Genomic DNA, 22,538 nt, shown 5'->3' with positions numbered 1-22,538 from the left:
GAATACAATAACCATAAACTCTCATTTCTCAAATATTTGAAATAAATTTTAATCAAAAATATTGAGTAAAAATGTTATCTAATAAGCATTTAATCGTATTTCTGTACTTTCTCAACCATTGGCCACCCTGTTCTTGACAAGCTTAACTTGCATTAGAGGTCATGTTTACACCTGGTATTAAGATGCATTTTAGTCATTCGACAAGTCGATGAAGGAGACACATTCCTGTTTACACCTGGTGTTTTTTTCCACTTTCAACCATTTCTGCCCTGATTTATTTGAGGGGAGGGTCTATGAGCAGGTAAATGAACAGGCTTTTTCAGATCTTTCTATCTAATGGATGAAATAAGCTCATGCAATTTACATATGAACGCGAGCAGAGACGACAGAACAACACACGGAGAGCAACTTTTGTTTCTGCTCTGATAGCCACAAGACCGTGTCGAACACCGTGACTGTGTGTTAGAAATCAGGATAGGCGAGAGAACATTGTGCTTGGTACATTTTTTATCTTCAAACCAAACGTGGGTCTTCAGCCAACAAAGTTAAAATTTTATCTAGCTTGCACATTCCCATAATGTTTACGCATTAGGTCAGTAGATGGAGAGTAGGCAGTCTTATTGAATCTGCATTCAACCTCATGAGTGTCTACACTACGAAAGCATTTCGGTCAAATGTGTTTTCGACTACCTCTGGAAGTGGTAGAAATGTTTTAGACCCTGTTTACGCCTGTATTTAGCATTGTCCACTTGTGATCCGATCGACCAAAATGCATCTTAATACCAGGTGTAAACAGGGCCTTAGACACAACATGGCCAGTTATTTTGTCTATTTTTTCTCTGCCAAAGAAAATTATTCTAAATTAAGATAAAGCAGGATCAATAGTTGCATGTCATCGAGAAAAAAAAAAAAAAAAACTGACACAAGCACAGTCAAAATGAGCGATAGAAAGAGTAAAGTGTCTTTGTGTTTTATACTCTTTTATACTAAAGATCAGAACATTGCTTGTCTAATTAGATTAGAGGACCAGAACTAACTGTTAACTATTTTATCACTAACTCAAAAATGTTTTGTTATCAGTCTAACACTAAATAAAATGATTGCCTTGGACAAACTGTCATGTTTTTTGTGATTTCCTAATCAACTATTTGTTTTTGTGCTGAAATATTATAAATAGTTAGTCATTAAGTTTTCCTTTCATTGCTGGCATATCTGTTCGCTGTAATGAGTTTACCCAAGGCTTTGTTGACATGTCAAATAAACATGTCCATTTTTAAAGTGACCATTTTTGTCATCCTCTAAAGAAATAAACAGTCTTTGTTTGTGTATTCCAATACAAGAGGACATATTCAGACTTGTCTTTCTATCCGGTGAGGGGATTATTCTACCAAAATACATGGGAAAAAAATAGAAAACTAAATGGATGAAACCAAATACAACATTGGTTACCCCCAGGCTAGAGCTCATGTGTTTCTTTCCTTCCCAATGTATTTTGTTTAGTTTTTAATTAGATTAGACTTCCAGTATTGTGGTGGGAAGCCAGATATCCCTGTTTCACCTAATGCTTCCTCTAAAAATGCACTACAGAAACTAGATCCATAGGATGTTTTTTTTAGACATCTAGATATATTTGTGAATGACTTTTGTCAGTGTAATGTATGATTTTATCAACCACATTATTTAACTATTTTATAACGTTAAGCTAATAATAAAGTAGGGTACATCAGGGCTGATTGTCACACTATGTACTCCAATGAATATTATTCAGTGGTGGTTTACTTATAGAAGTACAATGCAATGCACGTTGTCACACTATATAGTGTAAGTTGTCACGTTGAAACCTGCAATTACACAATCAATTAAAAAATAGTTTGTGAAAAGTAAAAATGTATAAGGTAATGTAAAAATGTCAAACTATTTTATGTATAAAAATTTCCAATACAGCACACACATAGATTTTAAAGCCCCAGTGACAACTAGCTCTGCCCCCTATACATGAAAACAAATAGTTATAATTTAAGTTTTAAAGTCACTAATTTTTCCATCCTCAGACCAATAAAAGTACGAGTTAGACACGTATTCCATGTAGAAAGTGTCTAAAAATGTAATGGCATACCGTTGGAGGTTTAGTGTGTCTTGGCTGGTGCAATGTAAACTCACTCTCTTTAGAGGCCATGTTGCTTTTAGCAGCGCACGGTGGGGTGGTTGGTTAACATGCTTTAGGTTGCGCGTTCAGTTGAAGCAATCATGCGAATGCCAGACAGGACCTAGAATAGAGCCGCCTGCTCTCCAGCAGTATGAAATGTTAGCGTTTATGTTGTTAGCGAGCCCACTGTTCCCTCAGAGAGAAGGAGAGCGTATTCCGCGGCATGCTGCTGGCAAAGCGAGCGGGATAATAATTGGCTGTTTTATTCCGGCGGACAGCAGCGGCGTGGGGCGGACACGTCTCTCAGCCGCTTGCACACGCCAGGGAGGGGGGAACGTGAGGGAGGGGGGGAAAGCATCCGTAACAGGGACGCCGAGAATAAAACAAGATCCACTTCTGAACCCAGAATAAACACAGTCCAACAAAACATGCACTGTCTGGCCTCTTCTTGGGCTTTATTTTTTGACTTTGTTCACTGCAGACAAAGCAGTGGCCCTTTTTTTCAGGGTTTCTTGGGAGCGTTCATATTTCTAGCTGACTAAACAGACTAAACACAACTCTTGACTGGACGCGTGACCTCCGGTGCCTTCTCCGTTTTTTTCACTCGTTCAGTCTCTTTCGTCATTTTATTGGCTCTTCAAAGGATTCCATAGGCAGACAGCAGTACCTTATAAGTCCAAATCTCAGCCTTTTATGGCCACTGTTTGTCATTCACGGTTCCTCCCCTCATTTTACTTTCTGTATTTTCCAGGTTTCTCGCTTGCTAATTCCCATAAACAATACACCTTCCCATTTCGTTTCATCTGAGCTTTTGTCTGAGACACTTTTTTTCTCTTGTTGGACACAAATGAAACCTCTGTAGAGGAGCCAATCCCATTGAAGGTTTGTTTTTTTGACAGCTCGGGTCGTGGAACGTGTCTGGACAATGAGCCTCTGAAACGAGACTTCCTGTACCCCACTGTGGCTCCAGGGCAGGTGTACGATGCAGATGAGCAGTGTCGCTTCCAGTATGGTGCCTCCTCCCGTCAGTGCAAATATGGGGTAAGAAGGCTGCAATACACTATCATGCTCTGGGAATTTCATGCTTACATGGTGATATTTGCTTGCTCAGACACAAAGAATTTTTGGCATTTTTGGATCAGAAAGGAGAGAGTTTTTCTTAAACCAGGATTTAAAAAAAATAAAAATAAATAACTGTATGATTTTTATCATAAAGTATTCATTAAAAGAAAAAAAAGAAAGTGTGTAGTATTTTTGCCACTAGTGTCACCAAATGGAATTACAAAAATAATACTTGTTTTCAGACAGGTTTCCTAATCTCATGCCATTGGTTGAGACAGTGTTGCCGTGTCAGACTGGTTATTATACAGACAGAGAAACAATTTTTTTTCTTCTCTAAACATCTGCACACATACCAAAAAATGAACTACCATCGCAGCAAGCACAACTATTCTGTAGTTGCTTAAAAGTCAGGAGAAAGCTGATGACGTTTTTGAATTATGTACATAATGAGGTAGATGTTGGATTTTTAAACATTGCAGAAGTGTTGTTCCAGCATTGTTAGCATTACTTAAGTTTGGTTGTTGTGGTAAATATCCCAAATCGATGCCAACATTGGACATAATCTGTTTGTAAGCAGTTTATGGACTGGTTGTATTTTGGTATTTTTTTAAATGCTCCATTCAAATGTACAGATTGCTTTATTTTAAAAGCTGGTTTTGTTAAAACACATTATATAGACATTCTGAGTCTACTTAAAGAAACCTACCACATAGGTGTTTTCGAAACATTCCAAAAAGCAGTTTGTTTTGATTACTTTTTTTAGGTGTTGTTTCAAGAGCGTTTTAAATATGTTACTGAGAACTTTCCTAATTGCAACCAATGCAATGAAGCAAAAAATATAACTTTTTGTCCTAACCAAGTGTGCTGTGACAGAAAATGCCTGAAACTTCATGTCAGAACACAGAGTAATATAACGTAAACATTATAGCTAGATATTTGCTACGTTCTCGAGGCTTTACCTGTGAGGTCAGAACCTGCTGTATGTACTAAAATTTAAGAGCTGATTTTAATAACACTGGATGATTTGGAAGGCGGTTTGGACATAGAGAGCAAGACCGCTACTTAAAGAGCTTTGAGGAGACATGATGCCGGAGGTCAAGCAGTTATTTTTACCACTGACCCAGAGGAGACTAGCCAAAGGACATGATTTGTTCAGCAGGCAACATTACAAGAAGAGCTCTCCGAAGTACAGAGCAGTGAGGGGGGAAAAAAATGTGCTGTGAGTGAGTGCTGTGGTGTCTCATTTGGACTTGTAAAGAATATATCGAGTTTAAGTTTTTGTAACACTTGCCCTGATTGAGAAGAACTTTTGGAAGCTTTAAGAAACACAGGTGATAGCAATCAGCTGAGATTATTTTCACTTCCTTTGAGGGCTAGAAGTGAGGCTGCCAAGTTGATACTCTCTTGTTGTATGTCACATGATGCCATTCATGTTGTCGAAATTAAAGATGGTTGTTTTATCAGCACCTGAAACGAGCTTTGCCAAGGACCGTTTGAAGTCGGGCCACATTTCTTTCAGAGAAAGTCCATACTTGAGGTTTGTTTCTTTTCCTGCCGAATCCCCAGACTTTTGGAAATGATAATGATTTTACCCAAAGAATAACAAACTTAAGCAAATAAACTGACACAGGGAGAAAAAAGGGCTTGAATGAAGCCAGGAAAATTAATGATCAATAAGAGATGGCGCTCTGCTTAGTACAAATATGCGGCTTTGCTTTCTACACCAGAAAAGAATTAAATTACCCGAGATTACAGAGTTCTTTTGTTTCATTGAGAGATATATCCGACAGTGGATGAATGCACGCCAAAAAGAGAACCCTATAATTTCTCTCTTAAGCTCATAACTGTGGTATAGATCAGCATGGAAGACGGTCATGTAAAGAAAAAAAGTCTTGCATTCCCTTGGCTCAAGTTTAATACAGCGTGTAGTGTTAGTGGATTCTGACAATCTTATTTTTTTCTGCCAACCATCTGTTTAATACATGCCTTTGGAGAATTATAACCACACCAGCAGACCAGAGGTTTGAATTTGGTTTGGAAAAACTGTTACGGAGAGATAAACACACACCCGGGGGGTGGACAAAAAATTTGAAGCCTAAAAATATATTAATATCAAAGACCTAATAAGGTGCACGATCACCTTTTGTCTTCAATCCTTCCTGGAATGCTGTCATACACATCCTAAATGGTGTGGAGTGGAATTTTACCCCATGCTTCATGGGGGGGAGGGAAGAAGAAAAAAAAACCTCTAGGGTCTTTCTATATCTTAATCTATCTCTTAATCTATTTCTTACTCTATTTTGCTTCAGATCAGAGGTGTTTGGATCTAGTGACTAGGGAGGATGTGGGAGGCATTAGACTTTATCCTTCTGTTTATTAAACCATCAATTAATTAGCATTGCATATGTGGAGATTATCACCATGGAATATGGGAACATCATAAAAGAAAATATTTAGTGGCAGTGAGCGCACCTAGTATGGTAAAGTGGATTCAGTGATTTCAACGTGACTGGGTCATATTGAGCCTGGACTTTAATGGTATTTTGGTGTTATCCTGTGTCTGGTTATCTGTACGAGTGAACTTGTGACAATGTTTGTGCTGACGTCTTCCATGTTTTGCATATGATGTCATAAAATTTCCTCACTTCAGGACTAAATAATTTTACAGCTTTTGTGGTATATTCACCTTCAGCTGATTATTATGACTATTTTACCTTTTTGCACGGGTGATTAATGAACTCAAACATCATACATATGTGATTAATCAGATATATGCACAGCATATGCGTAATATTACATTACATCTTGCACCTGACTCAGCTGTCATATACAGTGGTGTTAGTCAATTTTACTTTATTTGTACAGTTTTACTAGAATGCCATCTAATTTTAATCTATGAAAATAAGATTTTATTTGACGAGAAATGCAAAACTAAACCAAATATTTATAACATTCTGTAGAAAAACAGACAGATAGACAGGCAGTTAGATAATGTAGATAGATAGACAGACAGACAGACAGACAGACAGATAGATCAATAAGTCAAATTCATACCAGAAGTGGCTCTGGAAATTCTAAAGCGGTTTGATAGTAATTACTTTGGTCTTAGTGAAGTAGGCCAATTTTTATGCTACTCTGCACTCCCAGCTTAAGCCCATCAGTGCCCGAGTCTTGCTGGTCAAGCCTACCCCTCTGACCTTCTCAGCATGAGCATCTTGAATGGGCCAGCAGGAAACCTTATTAAAACCAGCTGCAGAAGTGGAGCTTTTGCAACCTGAGAGTGGCAGTTTGCTGCTTTATTTAATCTGGATAGGCTGGGCAGCTGAGTCTTATTTACTGACCTGAGGTCAGTGGCGGTACTCCCTATCGTAAGTCTTTTTCATGGGGGCACTTCTCTGTCCTGTAAATCCTGTGAAGTTCAAGCTTTAAAGGGACCTAGTGCACTTTATTGGGAAATATAATGCAGAGTTCTACAAAGCTACACTTGTAATATACGGAGAGCATTATATCCTCCTATATTCAAACTTCTAGTCCTTTGGTACATTTGTCAGCTACTTAAAAGGGAATTTTAGCTTATTTATCCTGACAATTTCAAGTTTTATGCTGATACTTAGAGTAATAATTTTGTCCCATTTCCAGCTGTTATGTGCAAAGCTTGTTATGTAACTTTGAGGGAGTCCTACTGATTCTGAGATAGGGCTGGGCGATATGGCTGAAAACTGTATCACGATATCAGTGTTTCATATCGGTCGATATCGATAATTATTGATATTTTTTATGACCCATTTAAAATAAGGACCAGGAGAAAAATATATTACATTTAAACAATTTTATTTTAAACTTAACCTTCCTCTGATCATAATCCCCTCAGTTATTAAGACAGAAATGTCAACAACCATGGAAAACTCAAATAATTAAAATGTAAACATAAGTCTAAAGTAGGGTGACCACCCTACTGTTTGCGGGACAGTCCCGAAATTAGGAGCTTTGTCCCGCAAGACTTAAGTAGTGTCCCGCATTTCATTTATGTCTGTAATTTTTTTCATCCCTGAAATTACAATACCACATTGAGAAATATAATAAAAACTGTGAGCATTAAAAAATAAATTTGTGCAGCTGTCATATTCTAGCTGTGAAAATAACCAACCAGCGCAATCACAGAGAGAGTTTTTCCCGCTGATGACAACTGAGAGGACAGCGGAAAGAGCAGGCCTCATCAAAGTCAGTAAACACAACTACACCAGCAAGGATTTCATCTTCCATACTGGATAAGAACCTCAAGTGCTGCTCAAAGCTGCCCAAATCGATGATTTAAAGCATGTAATCATCCATCCTGATGTTAAATATTTCCAACGAACGGCGGCGATCAAGCGCCACACACGGAAATGGTCGAGCACCTACGGAAAAACGAGATATTCTCCATTTGTTTTAACCAATACAAAATTGCGAAATTCAGACACAACTTTCTTCTCAAGTTAATATTTCATTTAATGCGGGTTCTATGGCGTTATTATATTAAAAAATGTCGAGAGCGCATCAAATGCGCGAGCAATCTCTCCACTCACAGGCGGATTTCCTTGCCCAAAACTGGACGCGCGCGCGCTTTCGCTCAGATATCACATCTGCGCGCTCAAACTTTTGTTCTCCTGCATGTGCAGCCGTGAATCTAGAATTGTCTTCTCTCCAGGATTTAATGTTGCCATAAGCGCAACATTATATGTGGGCACCCACCGGCAGAAACATTAATCGGCGCATATGCCAAGTTTGCCAACAAATGTAAATCAGTATTTACATAGCGTAATAGTTTGTAAATTTATCTGTCTAGCCTGTCACTCCTTACGTTGCCAGGTTTCCAGAGAGCGAGTGCCTTTGTTAATGCAACCAAACTTGCTTCGCAACCTCTGTTTTCTTCCGACGAAGAATAAAAAATATCGAACGTTTTATCGAACATATTTTTTATTGATATCGATCACGTGTCTATCGCGATATATATCGTTATCGTTTTATCGCCCAGCCCTATTCTGAGACTTAACTAGATGAGTACCAAAACATCTAATAAAGCTTAGATACTTATGGTGCGGTCACTTTGGCAAAACTTTGGCTAAATTTTGCAGGCAAGAGTAGGTCAATGTCCATGAAGCACCGCTTACTGAGGGGGCTTTCACACTGGGCTCGTTTGCCGTGGTCCGAGCCCGGGCACGATTGTTCCTGGGGCCACCCCGGTCTGGTTTCACACTCAAATTGATTCTATCGAACCCTGGTGCATTTCCATTCATCTCACTTCATCACAGACATGCACGGCGCATGATAGAAAACAGAACGCGGGTCAGTAAATTGTGTTTTTTTTATTTTATTTGGTGCTATTGTGTGCAGCAGAGTAAACGACACTTGAGTTTACTGTATATGCGTCGTATGTAGATGGTTTTCCGCTGCTTGCAAACAGACTATTTTGAGGAGACAGCTGATTACAATTTATTTGCCGTTCTGTTTGCACTTGCAAAGCAAGTCTCACTCCTGTTCGAATCCAAGGTACATCATCAACACTATCATAATGTGTTTTATTTTAGTAAATATATTATAATCGGCTAAAACACTTGCGCAGGTTACTTTACTTCCTGAACAAGTGCGCACCTGAGTCCGTGTTGCTTTCATATTCACGGGAACCGTGGCACAGTTCGAGTGCAACTGAACTAAGGCCATCTCCTTCAGGTTGTCTCGGGTTCGGTACCCCGGTGCACACCCGGGTTCGCATGACAGCTTTCACATTAGTGATTTTTCATGTGAACCGTGCCCTGTTTCGAACTAAACTGCCAGTGTGAAAGCCCCCTGAGAAGCAGCTTTATATTGGTAAATGTGTCAAATTTTATAATGGATAGGGCCGTCAACGTTAACGCATTAACGCGTGCAATTCAAAATCCTTAATGTGTTAAAATAATCTAACTCAAATAATGCATTTAATTACTGAAGCACATGAAATTGTGTCATTAATGTAATTTACATCATGCAATAAGATGATCTTAAAAGTCAAGAGATTATCACACTGAGCATCTACAATGGCGCAAGCACCTGTGACCCTGGTAAATGGAAATTTCAATTATAACCCTTTAACCTGATTTTGCTTCTCTGCGATTAGATCATTTTAAGCTGCTTAACTCTGGGACATTTTTCAGTCCAATGATCTTGTAAGCAAATTCATTCAAACTATCAGTCCAAAACAGTGCTAGCATAAAGAAAACCTCGTTGATTACATCAGAAATGGCAGAGAGAATAGCGACTCACGTTGCATTTTCATTTAATTATTCATTCCAGTGTGTGTTACACTTTAAAGCACAAGCTCTGCCATATTCTGAGATTATTTCTAAATAGTGCCAGCCCTCATGCATCACCCTATGTGAAGACTGAATGGAATGTCAAAACATACCACCGCTGTAGGCTAGATAAAGCAAACCAGCGTCTTGCTAGTAAAGTTTTGATTGATGAGGATTGCAATCAAGGTAAATATGATTGTGGTGACATACAGTAAGCATGTGTGAGTCCATTATATGAATGTGCACTCTGATCACACATTGTATTTATGTAAATGTCACACATTTCAGTACATTCACATTGTTTCCACACACATTCAGAATAATGTTTTGATTTGTCATGTGTATGTTGCTGTGTTTAGTAATTCTGAATTGGTCCGTGTATTGTAGTAGTTCTCTGCAGTCAGGTCAAGGCTGTTGGATTATGTTCTCTTTTTTTAGCATCACCATGTGGTCCTGTTCTGTATCACAACAAAAGTGTGCGATTAATCGCGATTCAAATTTTTAATCTATTTACAACCCTTATTATGGATAAAAGCAAGTATGTCAATTGGTAATATTCCCTCTGCCATTAGTTTCTGTTCTGTGGGACAAGGAAAGTCCTGGCCTTTACAATCTTCCTCCCTTCCTTGTGGGCCAGGTATTAGCCACATGAGGTACAAGAGCAGAGCTCTAAGGTTTAGCTATGTGAATTTCTTTCGTTTGACAAAACCCATAGAGAATACTTGCCTAGTAAGAACATTTTAAACTGTGACCTTGACCCACCACTACCTCCAGGCGGAGCATATACGTTAACCGCAAGGAAAATAGTTTCTCACTATCCTTGACCTAAAAACTCGACCCCTAGGGAACCACAGGGGAGCTTCAGCTCTACTACCCCAAAGCAATCAGGGAAAAGTGCTCTCACCCTGCCTGGACTTGTCCAGGATCCAAACCCAATAACAAGAAGAAGATGCTATAATATATATGTGGTGCTATAAGGCACATTACCTTAACTTGTTAGGTTCTACATGGATCAGCTAAGATTCCAACGGGGAACGGAGGACCTTTCTTTAAAACCAGAGAGTCACCAGGGAGCTAACCCTACTTAAAGACCTCAGAGGGGGACACCAGGGGGAGGCAGCTTGACCCTCTTGGTTAAAGCGCTCATCTAAGACCTGCTACAGCCCACACTTGATTAAATTAGAACAAACAATAGTAAATGACATCAAACATCCTCAACTTCTTAGCACTGTCTACTACATGGGTCAACTAGAAAGTCAATTAGAGAGTCAATTAGTCAATTATCCCTAATTAAAACCCAACAGTAGTTGATGAGGGAAGCAAACTAGGCAGGGGGGATAATACCCTACAATACTAGTTCACCCTGCATCCACATTGAGTAAGGAGAGAAAAGGCCTTATTTCAGGGGGAGGGTTGGAAGGGGAAGGAGGAGGAACACTACTCCTCAGAGATTCGATTGCTTTACAAAACCACTTTTTATTAATTACTTCCCTCAGGTCTTGTCTTTTCATTCCAGTGTCTCGCCTCCTCTGTGCTCCACTCCTCAGAGGAGGTGCACGAGTGGCAACACTCTCCCGCTGGCCATGCATCCAGTCATCATACTGTGATGGGCCTGAATCCCTAGAGGTTTTGGGCAACTGACCAATGGCACCGGCTGTTTGTTTGGGAACTGAGAGAGCCAGACCCGTGGTGCAGCGCAACTTAGTAATCACTTCATGAGACAGTCTCTGCTCCTGATCCAAATCTCTCAGCGAATCCGCCTGGTATGCCTGCAACACGTCATCATATGCATGGCACCACTGGTCTGACCCGCTGCTGCATACGCACTGCCATCTAAATGCAAGGTGGCCTGTAGTGGCCTAGACGGCAGGGTTGGAGCCTTCAAAGAGGATGTATCTTTAACAGGAGGCATCCTCAAATATCCTCATTGAGCAATTCCCCCACATTCGAATCATTTGAATATTGGAAAGGATAGATGCAGGCTGAATATAGTTTCCTCCTGTCTCTAGCGCCCCCACACCAGATTAAATCTAGTAGTGGCATGGCCCATAAAATCCAGCAACTCCTTGCATGTGGGGCTGGCAGGGTGAAAGGGCTCAATACAAGCAGTATACTCGCCCCCCTCATCCACTTAAGAGATGGCACATACTGATGCAACAGATTGCTCGAACTGATTACTGAAGAATGTGAAAGAGTCATACCTTATTCAAATTCCTCAGCCAGCTCAACCTGTGATCCTCTCGCCTCCAACCTCCATTGTGCCTCTGCTACTGAAGGGCATTCCTTATTGCAAATTTCTCACAATGGCCACATTCAGAACTGATTGCACGTGCTCCACCCCTTAACACCAAACATATTGATTGTGTGTGTCCTCAAGTGTCAAAAAACCTGGGCCACCTATGCACACACTTCCTAAAAAGCTTGTCTGAGTTTTCCATAGTAAATTGTCTTCACCACATGCCACTACAAACAAACGGCTCCTGAAGAAAAAAAGCTGATGACGTACATTGCAGGTGCCTTCTTATAGTATCGTATTTGCACACGTTTCAGACACTTGTCACACTGATGCCGTTCCCCATAGCGTCAGTCCAAGATGCAGTATTGAGTTCCACTTTAAAAGTGAACTATTTTTGCATGCAGTGTCTTGCCGCATAACATACAATCTTTTTTTTTTTTTCAAATTAGATTTTGTCTAATCAAATTCTTTTTAGAATGATTATGTCTCCTCCATGAAAACTGACTAGCAAGTAGCATGTTTATGTAGAAGTGACGCAACTACAGCCTATTGGCTATTAAAGGGGGGCGTATCCTTTCAATATGCCCCACCCAAACATCTTGTTTCAATAGGAAATATGTCAATGCAAGAAAGAAACAATTTCATTGTGTCTCTAAAAAGCCTGCTGGGGAAACTAGCTCATTGCACAATGCTGGTCTTGTGTCCATTTTTTGTTACCTCTCTTGGAAATTGATATATTCTGACCAACTTGCTTTTGCCTTCTTTCCTAGGAAGTGTGTAGAGAGCTCTGGTGCCTTAGCAAAAGTAATCGCTGTGTCACCAACAGTATCCCCGCCGCAGAAGGAACGCTGTGCCAGACCAGCACCATTGAAAAGGGGGTAAGTCACTGTGCCATGAGGGAAAAAAACTTTATGCAGTGGGAAAGGTTATGAAATGGCAGGTAGTGGGAAACAGACTCCTCATGGCTCTGGGTGTGGTGTCTGGTCCTGCTCTCATTGTACCAGATATGGGAATAAGAATGCCCATTCCCAGTGTTCACTCATGCACATAGCGTTTGGGTCATCAGTTCACATTTCTGCCGGTCCAGGTTAGAGAGAAAGTTTTAACAAAGATTAGGGTGGCCATTGTCCTCACTCGTAGGATGGCTCAAGAAGAAGAATGGAAGAGGACCATGAGCTGTCGATCTTTGTTACCATTCGCTCAGTGGATCTATTTACTGCCAAGCTCTTGTGCGTTGTCTTGGACAAGCAGCGAGCCCCAGGTTGAGCCGCTGTTTTTTTTTAGCGGGTGGCGTACTTATGTCTGCCCCTGGCTGGGTCAGCATCAAAGGAATACGAATGTCAGCCATTTCTTACCCAGCGTGTAATGGAGTGGAGGCCCTGCCAGCTCCAGAAAGATGAGAAATGGAAAGGCAGAGAAAAAGAGGTGACCACACATGCTACTGAATGTGCTTTCCACCATCAGCACTGATAATGAATTTGTCACATCGTAAAGAATGGCTGTCGAACACTACAGGAAGCACAATGCCAGAAAGCCAGCTATTCTGCTATTTAGGACTCTCTTCCACTTTTTTTCATGTGATGTGACAACATGAAATCAAAATTAACTCTATTTGCTTTCTTAATAAATGCCCTGATTTATCAGTGCATATTATTATTTTATTTATAAAATAAAAAATCACTATTGTTGAGTAATAAATAATATGTGTAATAGTGATATATAATTTACTTTTGGTGAGATCCTAGCCAATAAACCAACCAATAACCAGCCATTTTGTTTTTATCTGCATCAGCCGACAATCATGTCCACTGGGTAGATTATTAAAAATTTGCTGACTCTTGTATCAGTTCCATAATCTGCTGACTGTCATGTTAAATTATAATAAACAATTTGTGTATTCATTTTTTTAAATTTAAAATTAAATGAGCACAATTTAAAATATGAATCAAAAATACATTATTTTATTTAATACATTTTAAAAATCCCATTATGTATGTATATGTATGTATATGTTTATATATTTGAGTCACAATGCAGTATGGAACTCTGTGAAGGATAAATGCGATGCTGTGTATTAAGAAGTAGCGTAATCATGCTGCATACTTTTTAAACAGCCTTCAAAGTATGCATATGAACCTACCTTAAAGGGATAATTCATACAAAAATGAAAATTTTGTCATCATTTACTCATCCTCATGTTGTTCCAAACCTGTGTGAGTTTCTTTCTTCTGAATACAAAAGAAGATATTTTAAAGAATGTTGGTAACCAGACAGTTGACAGCACCCATTGACTTCCATAGTAAGAAAAAAAAAACATTATGGCAGTCAATGGGTGCCGTCAATTTTCTGGTTAGGTTTCAGAGCAGATCTAGGCTTCAGAACAGAGCGTCTGTTAGATAAGACATTCTTTAAGAGGTTATTTTGGACCTGCCTGCTAGTGTCTTAGCACACTACCCTGATTTCAGACACTGGTAGCTGAGGACACAGCCTTTCCCTTGCCAAGTTCTTCCTGTTTGTGGACAAGAGAAAGAAATAGAGTCTGAGAACAAGAACATACCATCCAGACAGAGGGAGAGAGTGAGAAAGAGACAGAACTTAACCTACTGACACAGTTGCACAGTGACGACAGTTTCCAGCGTCTCCAATCCTTGTCCTCATGTCCCCTGGGTTGGATGGATTATGAGGTCGAGTGCTGAGAAGATTCCATGTGGTCCTGAAGCATTATAAAGCCTTGAGTCTGTTTTTATTCTGGAGAAGATTCAGATTAGGGACAGTAGGTGAAGACGCTGTTTACACAAAACAAGATTTAGCCAGGAGATTTCTCTGACTTAATTACTGTATCTTGACACACGGCGGCAGTTGTACAGTATCACCCTGACATCTTTAATGTATTTTTGAAAAAATTAGTATATAGGACAAAAAAATCTTGTCATTGACCTATATGTCATAACAATCATGATGCACCAGTCTGAATATGCATGAACATAATTTCAGTAGATTTTGTATTAAAATTTGCATTCAGTAGAATTTTTCTATTGAAATGCAGTGTTCATCATAGACACCAATCCTGTGGGTGTTTGGGGGCTCCAGCACCCATGGAAATGGCCAATCGCCCATGTAAAATTATGAGATATTCTCCATATTCTCATTATAACCAATCAAGAAATCAACTGAGATTTGGGAACGGTTGTGCTTTCTGTTTTTTTTTTTGTTTTTTTTGCACGATGATGAATTGCATTTTCAGTAATCAATTACAACAACACTCATGGAAAGAATATGTTTTTGTTTGGTTGGTAATGTATTTGCAGTCTGTGTGTTTTTTTTTCACAAGACAAGAATAACAATAAATTCATCGCACTGAGAAAAAGACAGCACTCTTGAAAAACTAACACCAAATATAATTAATTATTGAGTAATGAACATCTTAAAATGTTTTAAGGAGCTTTCACAAGTTTACACTTACAAATAATAAGATTAAAAGAGTATATGTATTTGGCGTGCTTTCCGAGAGGAGGCCTCTGAGCTCTGAATTTGGCCCAAACCCAGAGTATTCCCCCCATATCCCTGGCTATGATAGGAAGCAGCCGGGGTGGCGGAGGGATGCAGAAAACTGTTGAGGAACATAGGTGAGTCAGCCATATATATATATATAGGCCTCCTCTAGTGCTGATTGGAAAGATCATTTGAACGTGCTCTAGTGCTCCTTGCCTAGTTATAAATTGTTTATCGTAACAGAGTTGAATAAAGATGCATTTATATTTGGCTTGGTTAATGTATGTGAGTTTCCAATAAAAAAAAGAGAGAAAGACAGGGGTGATGGGGGTTGTGGGTGGTTAGGGGTCTGAGCACCCACCGACAAAAACATAAATCGGTGCCTATGGTTTCAATAGATTTTAGAACTATGACGGGGGGAAGATTTTAGAAGAACTAATTTCTCCATATCTCTGTGTTAGTGGTGTTATCAGGGTGAATGTGTGGCGTTTGGGACATGGCCGCAGAGCGTGGACGGAAGCTGGGGACCTTGGACAACCTGGGGCGAGTGCAGTCGTACCTGCGGTGGTGGCGTCTCCTCGTCCATGAGACATTGTGACAGCCCAGCGTAAGTAGGCAAAGTAAGCCAGAACAAAGCTGAACAGGTCCCTATTTAGTCCATCTCTCTACTGCTCACACTAGTCTGATTACTGTCTCACCTTTATAACCAAAGATGTGCACAAATCAAAACTAGACTGATTACACATCTTAAGTTGAGAGAATATTGTTAAGGTGTGGTCACATTTACCATTATTTGGTGAGTTTGGTTGTTGTGGTTTTTTTTGTCCAGGCAAAATCCAATCATTTCATTAGGAATCCATGATCTTGAATTTTACCTTAGGGCGCAAACATTTTTTTCACAGGGCTTTGCAAAAAAAAAAAAAAAAAAAAAAAAAGCAAAGATTTTGCAAAGGGTTCAAGTTGGTAATGTAAATTAGTTGTGTTGGCCAACAGAAAGCTGCTACAATCAAAGTATATGATCGCAACAGTCAAAGTATTTATTCTAGTTCCATCCAGTTGAGGATCGTATTCATCACTCCAGTATGGACAGTTTTATTGAGGAACTGTGCCACTGGCTGTCGTGTCGATGAGGCCTTCACAGTGGATGATCTAGTTGACTCAATCTCTGCTGACACTTCAGGGCTGCGTTGTGGTCATGTCAAGGTGCAGGTCCTCAATCTCACCTGGATACGGCACGGATCCGGCTGACTACGGTAAACCTTGGGATAAACAGAGAAACTAATATTAGTGTAGATGCCATTCTTCTTCTGATGTAACGAGTACATCTGGTGTTATAGGAAGTGTTCCCAGTTCTGGCTGACCTAATTTATGCAGCCTAACAATCCTTTAATGGATTTGAAAGCATAAATTGAAAATGTGTTATGTGTATGCCAGGTTAAAGAGATGCGTTTTTAGTCTAGTCTGCTAGGAAGATTGTTCCAGAGTTTAGGCACCAAATAGGAGAAGGATCTACCGCCTGCGGTTGATTTTGATATTCTAGGTATTATCAACTGGCCTGAATTCTGAGATCGCAATAGACGTGAAGGACTATAATGCATTAAGAGCTCGCTCAGGTACTGGGGAGCTAAACCATGTAGTGCTTTGTAAGTAATTAGCAAGATTTTAAAATCTATACGATGTTTAACAGGAAGCCAATGCAGTGTTGACAGAACTGGGCTAATATGGTCATACTTCCTAGTTCTAGTAAGAACTCTAGCTGCTGCATTTTGTACAACCACCCAGTAAAGCATTACAGTAATCTATCCTTGAGGTCATGAATGCATGAACTAACTGTTCTGCTTTTGTCATTGAGAGCATATGTCGTAGTTTAGATATGAGGACTTCAGATGCAAAAGTCTCTAAGTGCCATTTGAAATTTTCTTCTAAAATTAGCGTATGTTTATGTTTCACTTTAATGTTAATTAATAGGTCCTTTTCATTGGCATTAAAGTGAAATAACTGAACATAAACATACAAGCTTGATAAAAATGCTAATTTTAGAAGAAAATTTAGAAGAAAATTTCTAACATTTTGATGATTTAACAAGTTTAGACAATTCTTCCTCTCCTAAAGCAGCGAATGAATTAAATTTTTCCTCAGGGACACTACAGTGCACTGTCTGACGCGATACTGTAGTAGACAGTTGCATGGTTATAATTTTCTCTCTAATATTGTCAATCTTGAAAGTAAAGAAGTTCATAAAGTCACTACTGCTGTGCTGTTTTGTAACATCAGAAGTTGAAGCTTTATTTCTTATTAATTTAGTCACTTTATCAAATAAATACCTAGGGTTATGTTTATTTTCTTCTAAAAGATTTGAAAAATAAGCAGATCTAGCAGTTTTTAAGGCCTTTCTGTATTCAATCATTCTCTCTCTCCACGAAATGCAAAAAACTTCTAGTTTTTTTTTCTTCCAGCTGTGCTCCATTTTTCTGGCTGCTTCCTTAAGGGCCTGAGTGTGCTCGTTGTACCACGGCATTGGATTAATTTTCTTAATCTTTTTTAAGCACAAAGGAGCAACTGAGTCAGAGTCAGTAGTTTCTGTTGCAACATCGAGGTCTTCTAAGCTCTCTGGTATGCTAAGGTGATAAAACTGATCAGGAAGTTTATTTATAAAGCAATCTTTAGTGGTAGAAGTGATGGTTCTACCATATTTGTGGCAGGGAGGCAGTTTAGCAGCCTTGACTAAATGTAGTATACACGAGACTAGTTAATGATCTGAGATGTCGTCACTCTGCTGCAGAATTTCAACTGCATCAATATCAATTCCATGTGACAATATTAGATCTAAAGTATGATTATGACAATGAGTGGGTCAATAGTAATAATAGGGCCAATGCGTCTTTTTCATTATCTACATGGATATTAAAATCACCAACAACAAGGACTTTATCTGCAGCTAGTACTAACTCCGATAGAAAATCAGCAAATTCTTTGATAAAGTCTGTATGGTGTCCTGGTGGCCTGTATACAGTAGACAGCACAAATGTCAACTTACATAACGTTACATAAAGCACCATAATTTCAAAGGAATTATATTTGAAAGACTTTTGAGTAATACTGTAAATATTACTATAAATTACAGCAACACCTTCCCCTTTGCCTTTCTGACGAGGATTGTGACGATAATCGTAACCTTGAGGGCTAGACTCATTTAAAGTAATGTAATCGTCTGGTTTTAACCAGGTTTCTGTCAAACACAGCACATCTAGATTATTGTCTATGATAATATCATTTACAATAAGTGCTTTTGAAGAAAGGGATCTAATATTCAACAATATCATTTGTTTATCGGTATTATCTCTGTTTTTTTCATCAATTACATTTTTCCCCTAAATGGGTTTGGAAGTTTTTTGTTTTTACTAATTCGGGGTACAGACACAGTCTCTATGTGATAATATCTAGGTGAAAGAGTTTCTATGTGTTGGGATTTATCTTACTTCTGTGACGTGAGACAGCTAGCAGATGGTCGGTTTAGCCATTCTGTCTGCTTCCTGACCTGGGCCCCAGTTTGTCATGTTTCAGTTCTAAGACTATGGTGCCATATTACTAGAGAGAAGAGCAGCACCATCCCAAGAGGGATGAATACCATCTCTTTTCAACAGGTCAGGTCTGCCCCAAAAACTTTTCCAATTGTCTATGAAACCTATATTATTCTGTGGACACCACTTAGACAGCCAGCCACTGAGTGATGATAATCTGCTAACTGATGATAATCTGCTAACTGCTACCAGTCAAGTCTGGAATAATTAATTACTTAATGTTATTTAATGCTTAATGTAAATAGTTGTTTTTGAGATAAGTCTCACCAGAGTTGCATTTATTTGATCAAAATACAGTAAAATTAGTCATATTTTGAAATATTATTACAATTTATAAGAACCATTAATAATAATTGAGCATCAAATCAGCATATTAGAATGATTTCTGAAGGATCATGTGACACTGAAGACCAGAGTAATGATGCTGAAAATTCAGCTTTGCCATCACAGGAATAAATTACATTTTTAAATATTTTTTAATTAGAAAACAGTTACTTAAACTGTAATAATATTTTACAATATTACTCTTTTGCTGTATTTTTGATCAAATAAATTCAGCCTTGGTGAGCATATATGACTTATTTCAAAAACATAAAAAAAAAAACGTAATTATCACCGGTAGTGCATTTCAACCGCAGAAAAGGTGTAGCAATCCCAGGCACTGTATTAAAAATGTTTTTAATATTTTTTCTAAAATATTAAATGTTGCAATGTTGAGAGAACCCATAATTAAGTTTGTTAAGCAACTGTAATTGATATTTGTTGGTCCAAAATTATTTTTACTTTCGACTTTTGCCATTTTTTTTCTTGCCAGTTTCTCTAAACTTTTCATAGGTAGCCACAGGAGCTCAAAATAGGTTTGGATGTAGATGGAGTTTAGGTTTCATTCCCGGCGGTTGCGGAAATGTCTATCCTCACACTCTTGCTGCAGACAGTGGCGGGAGTGTGGCCGGTGTAATATGTAACACCTGTGTAAGATGATCGGCCCTTAAAACCTGGCTACCCGAGAGAAAGGAAACCCAAGCACTTCAAGCCAAGCTGCCCTGGAAAGCATTCATTAAGAGCGGGCCCTGAGAAAACAGCACAACCAGCCGCTCTTGGTGCCAGACGGCACGGAGGGAGGCAGAGGAAGATGGCCAGGATCACCTAAGTCTTGGCAAACCTCATTACGCTGCCCTCATGGGTTAAAATAACCTGCTGAGAAATGGCCAAACAGCTTAGCCGTTCACTGAGAGAGACCTGGATACATACATTAAGTATTTATAAGGCAATGAGAAAATGTGCATATTGCCCTTCTGGTCATAACAACCTGAACAGACACTGGAGATAGTACAAATGTCTTGAGCTCTCTGTCAAACAAACACAAATGGAAAGTGCTTTTCATATTTGCTTGTGGGTTGAGGAGTTTTCTGAATTTCCATTTATGGAACTGAAGTCAACCTTGATAGAATACGTGGATACTCGAGGGGCTTATTAGGGGCCCAGTTATTAATTATGGGGATTATTGTTTATAGAATTGGAAATCACTGGCCTGAGGGGCATCTTGCTCTTGAACAATGGAACTCCATGTAAGGCTGAAATGAATTACACATTGTGTTTAGCATGATATATCAGTGATTTTGGCTGAAAGATTCTTTTTCTGATTTGACTTTGTAACATGTAAGATCCAGTTAAATGACAGAGTCGGGATTGGATATATTTAAAAGGTTAGTTCACCCCAAAATTAAATTTCTGTCATTAAGAAACACTGTAGTTACATTGACTATTTTAACAATGTCTTTACTACCTTACTGGGTCTTGAAAGGTGCAATGACGGTGCTGCGTATGTGTTGTTCAGAAACCTCTTGGATTTCATAAAAAATATCGTAATTGGTGTTCCAAAGATGAACTAAGGTCTTACAGGTTTGAAATGACATGAGAGTGAGTACTTAATGACAGAAATTTCATTTTTGGGTGAACTAACCCTTTAAAGATGAAGATCATAATTATTGCAATCCTATTGGCACAGAGCGGAATAGCAAATATATAATATAGCTGCAATCAACGATGACGGGCTCTAGAGAAACAATTGACATAATTGGTAAATATAAGAGGATTATTTCAAAGTCTGTTTTAAGTGCCACACTTCCTGCTGCCAGCAGGAACAATAGTCACATCTATGTGACAATGTACTTTGAAGATATGAGAGTCTTCCCATTTCACTTTTTTGTCATTCATTTTTTTATATATCATGGTAAAACTGTTGAGGATATAAAAATCTGTTCGCAATGCAGCATCTTCAATGTCTTAGCATGCAGTTGACTAAGTTTGTGAATCACATGAAATCATAAAACTTCTTAAAAATCCAGAGCCTGCGACTTTCAAAAAAATCCACATTAAATCCAAAATGGCTAACATCCTGTTGAGGGGAGCTAATGATTGTGATTTTGAAAGTTCTCCGGCTTGATGAAAACATCTACATGTATAAAGTTTGGTAACTGTTGGTAAAATTTACCACACAACAGCAGTCAAAAGGGGGCATTACAGACATTGTACTGCAATATACAGGTCATTTAGTGATTATGGGTGACATTACAAAAATGCATTTTATGGTAGGGTCAAATAATTTGATGGGTCTATAGATAATTCACACCAAATTTAATGTGAACTAATCAGACAGCCTCAGGGTAGTTTAAAAAGGCATTTGTTGTGTCAATCATAGTGCTGATTACCTACACAATGCTGAAAGAAATACTAACCCCTAACCTTAACCTAAACCTTTACCTTAACCTTAGTATGGTGTTGGTAGCACATTCTGATAGATTACTGTTTGTCGCAGTCTGATCCATTTGTGATTTTTCTAAAGTCTGAACTTTTCTTGACAGGTGACTGCATGATTGAGTTGCCTAATGAAATCAGCTACAGGGTGGAGTCTTATCTTTTTTTTTTTTTTTTAATTCACACCCAGCTAAACAACTTATTAGTGATAGCTCCGCCCCAAACTCAGGTCATTGGTCATTGGCTATGTCGGGTTGCTCCTTCAAACAGAGCAATGTTTTGAAAACACCAGTGTTTTCTCTCTATGGGAAGTCAACCTATGAATAGCTTACTTAAATTTCTCTTTGCACATTGAAGTGGGATAGAAAGAAGTATTTTAATGTTGAAAAAAAAAATGACACACATTACCTTTAAACTGATCTGAGATCAGCACAGAAGAGCAAAGTCAAGCCAGATCTGAAAGATGGCTTATGTGTGTAATCTGATGACCTAATATGATGTTTAGGACACTAAACTTCAATCTGGAAAAATGTGCTTGCGTGTGAGTGCTGCGAGTGAGGTGCATGTTGAAATTGAGGTTACTGGACCATTTGCCTTTCTTCTTGCAAATGCAGTACAGATGCTGTCCGTTGTTGATTGGAATGGTGTGTGGATGCATTTTTACATAGATTCCTTGTCTCTCATGATGGTACCTCATGAGTCTTTTTTATTCAAACCTTTCAGGCCAACAGGCGGAGGGAAGTACTGTCTCGGAGAGAGGAAGCGCTACAGATCGTGCAACACTGATGTGAGTTTTTGTCTCTAATCTGAATAATTTTGGTTTATTCTTAGGATTTTTTTTGAAACATTTGAGCTTTTAGAACATTTAGAATTACCCAGTATTAGCTGCACAATCCATAAATTTACATTTAAAATGAAAAAATATTGTTCTTTAAAAATGGATTACGGTAAGCAAA

General features: G+C 38.8%; 1 protein-coding gene across 1 annotated transcript in view; it reads left to right on the top strand.

The window, feature by feature from the left end:
- adamts6 (ADAM metallopeptidase with thrombospondin type 1 motif, 6) overlaps window positions 1-22,538 on the top strand; it is a 105,209-nt gene that overhangs the window by 36,860 nt on the left and 45,811 nt on the right. The window contains exons 12-15 of the mRNA XM_048174709.1: window positions 3,046-3,187; window positions 12,523-12,630; window positions 15,706-15,851; window positions 22,306-22,369. Of these exons, the coding sequence (XP_048030666.1) occupies window positions 3,046-3,187; window positions 12,523-12,630; window positions 15,706-15,851; window positions 22,306-22,369 (460 nt within the window). The remainder of the gene's footprint in view (window positions 1-3,045; window positions 3,188-12,522; window positions 12,631-15,705; window positions 15,852-22,305; window positions 22,370-22,538) is intronic.

Source organism: Megalobrama amblycephala, linkage group LG2 (genome assembly GCF_018812025.1).
Source record: "Megalobrama amblycephala isolate DHTTF-2021 linkage group LG2, ASM1881202v1, whole genome shotgun sequence".
Taxonomy (NCBI): domain Eukaryota; kingdom Metazoa; phylum Chordata; class Actinopteri; order Cypriniformes; family Xenocyprididae; genus Megalobrama; species Megalobrama amblycephala.
This window is presented reverse-complemented; position numbering and strand designations above follow the sequence as displayed.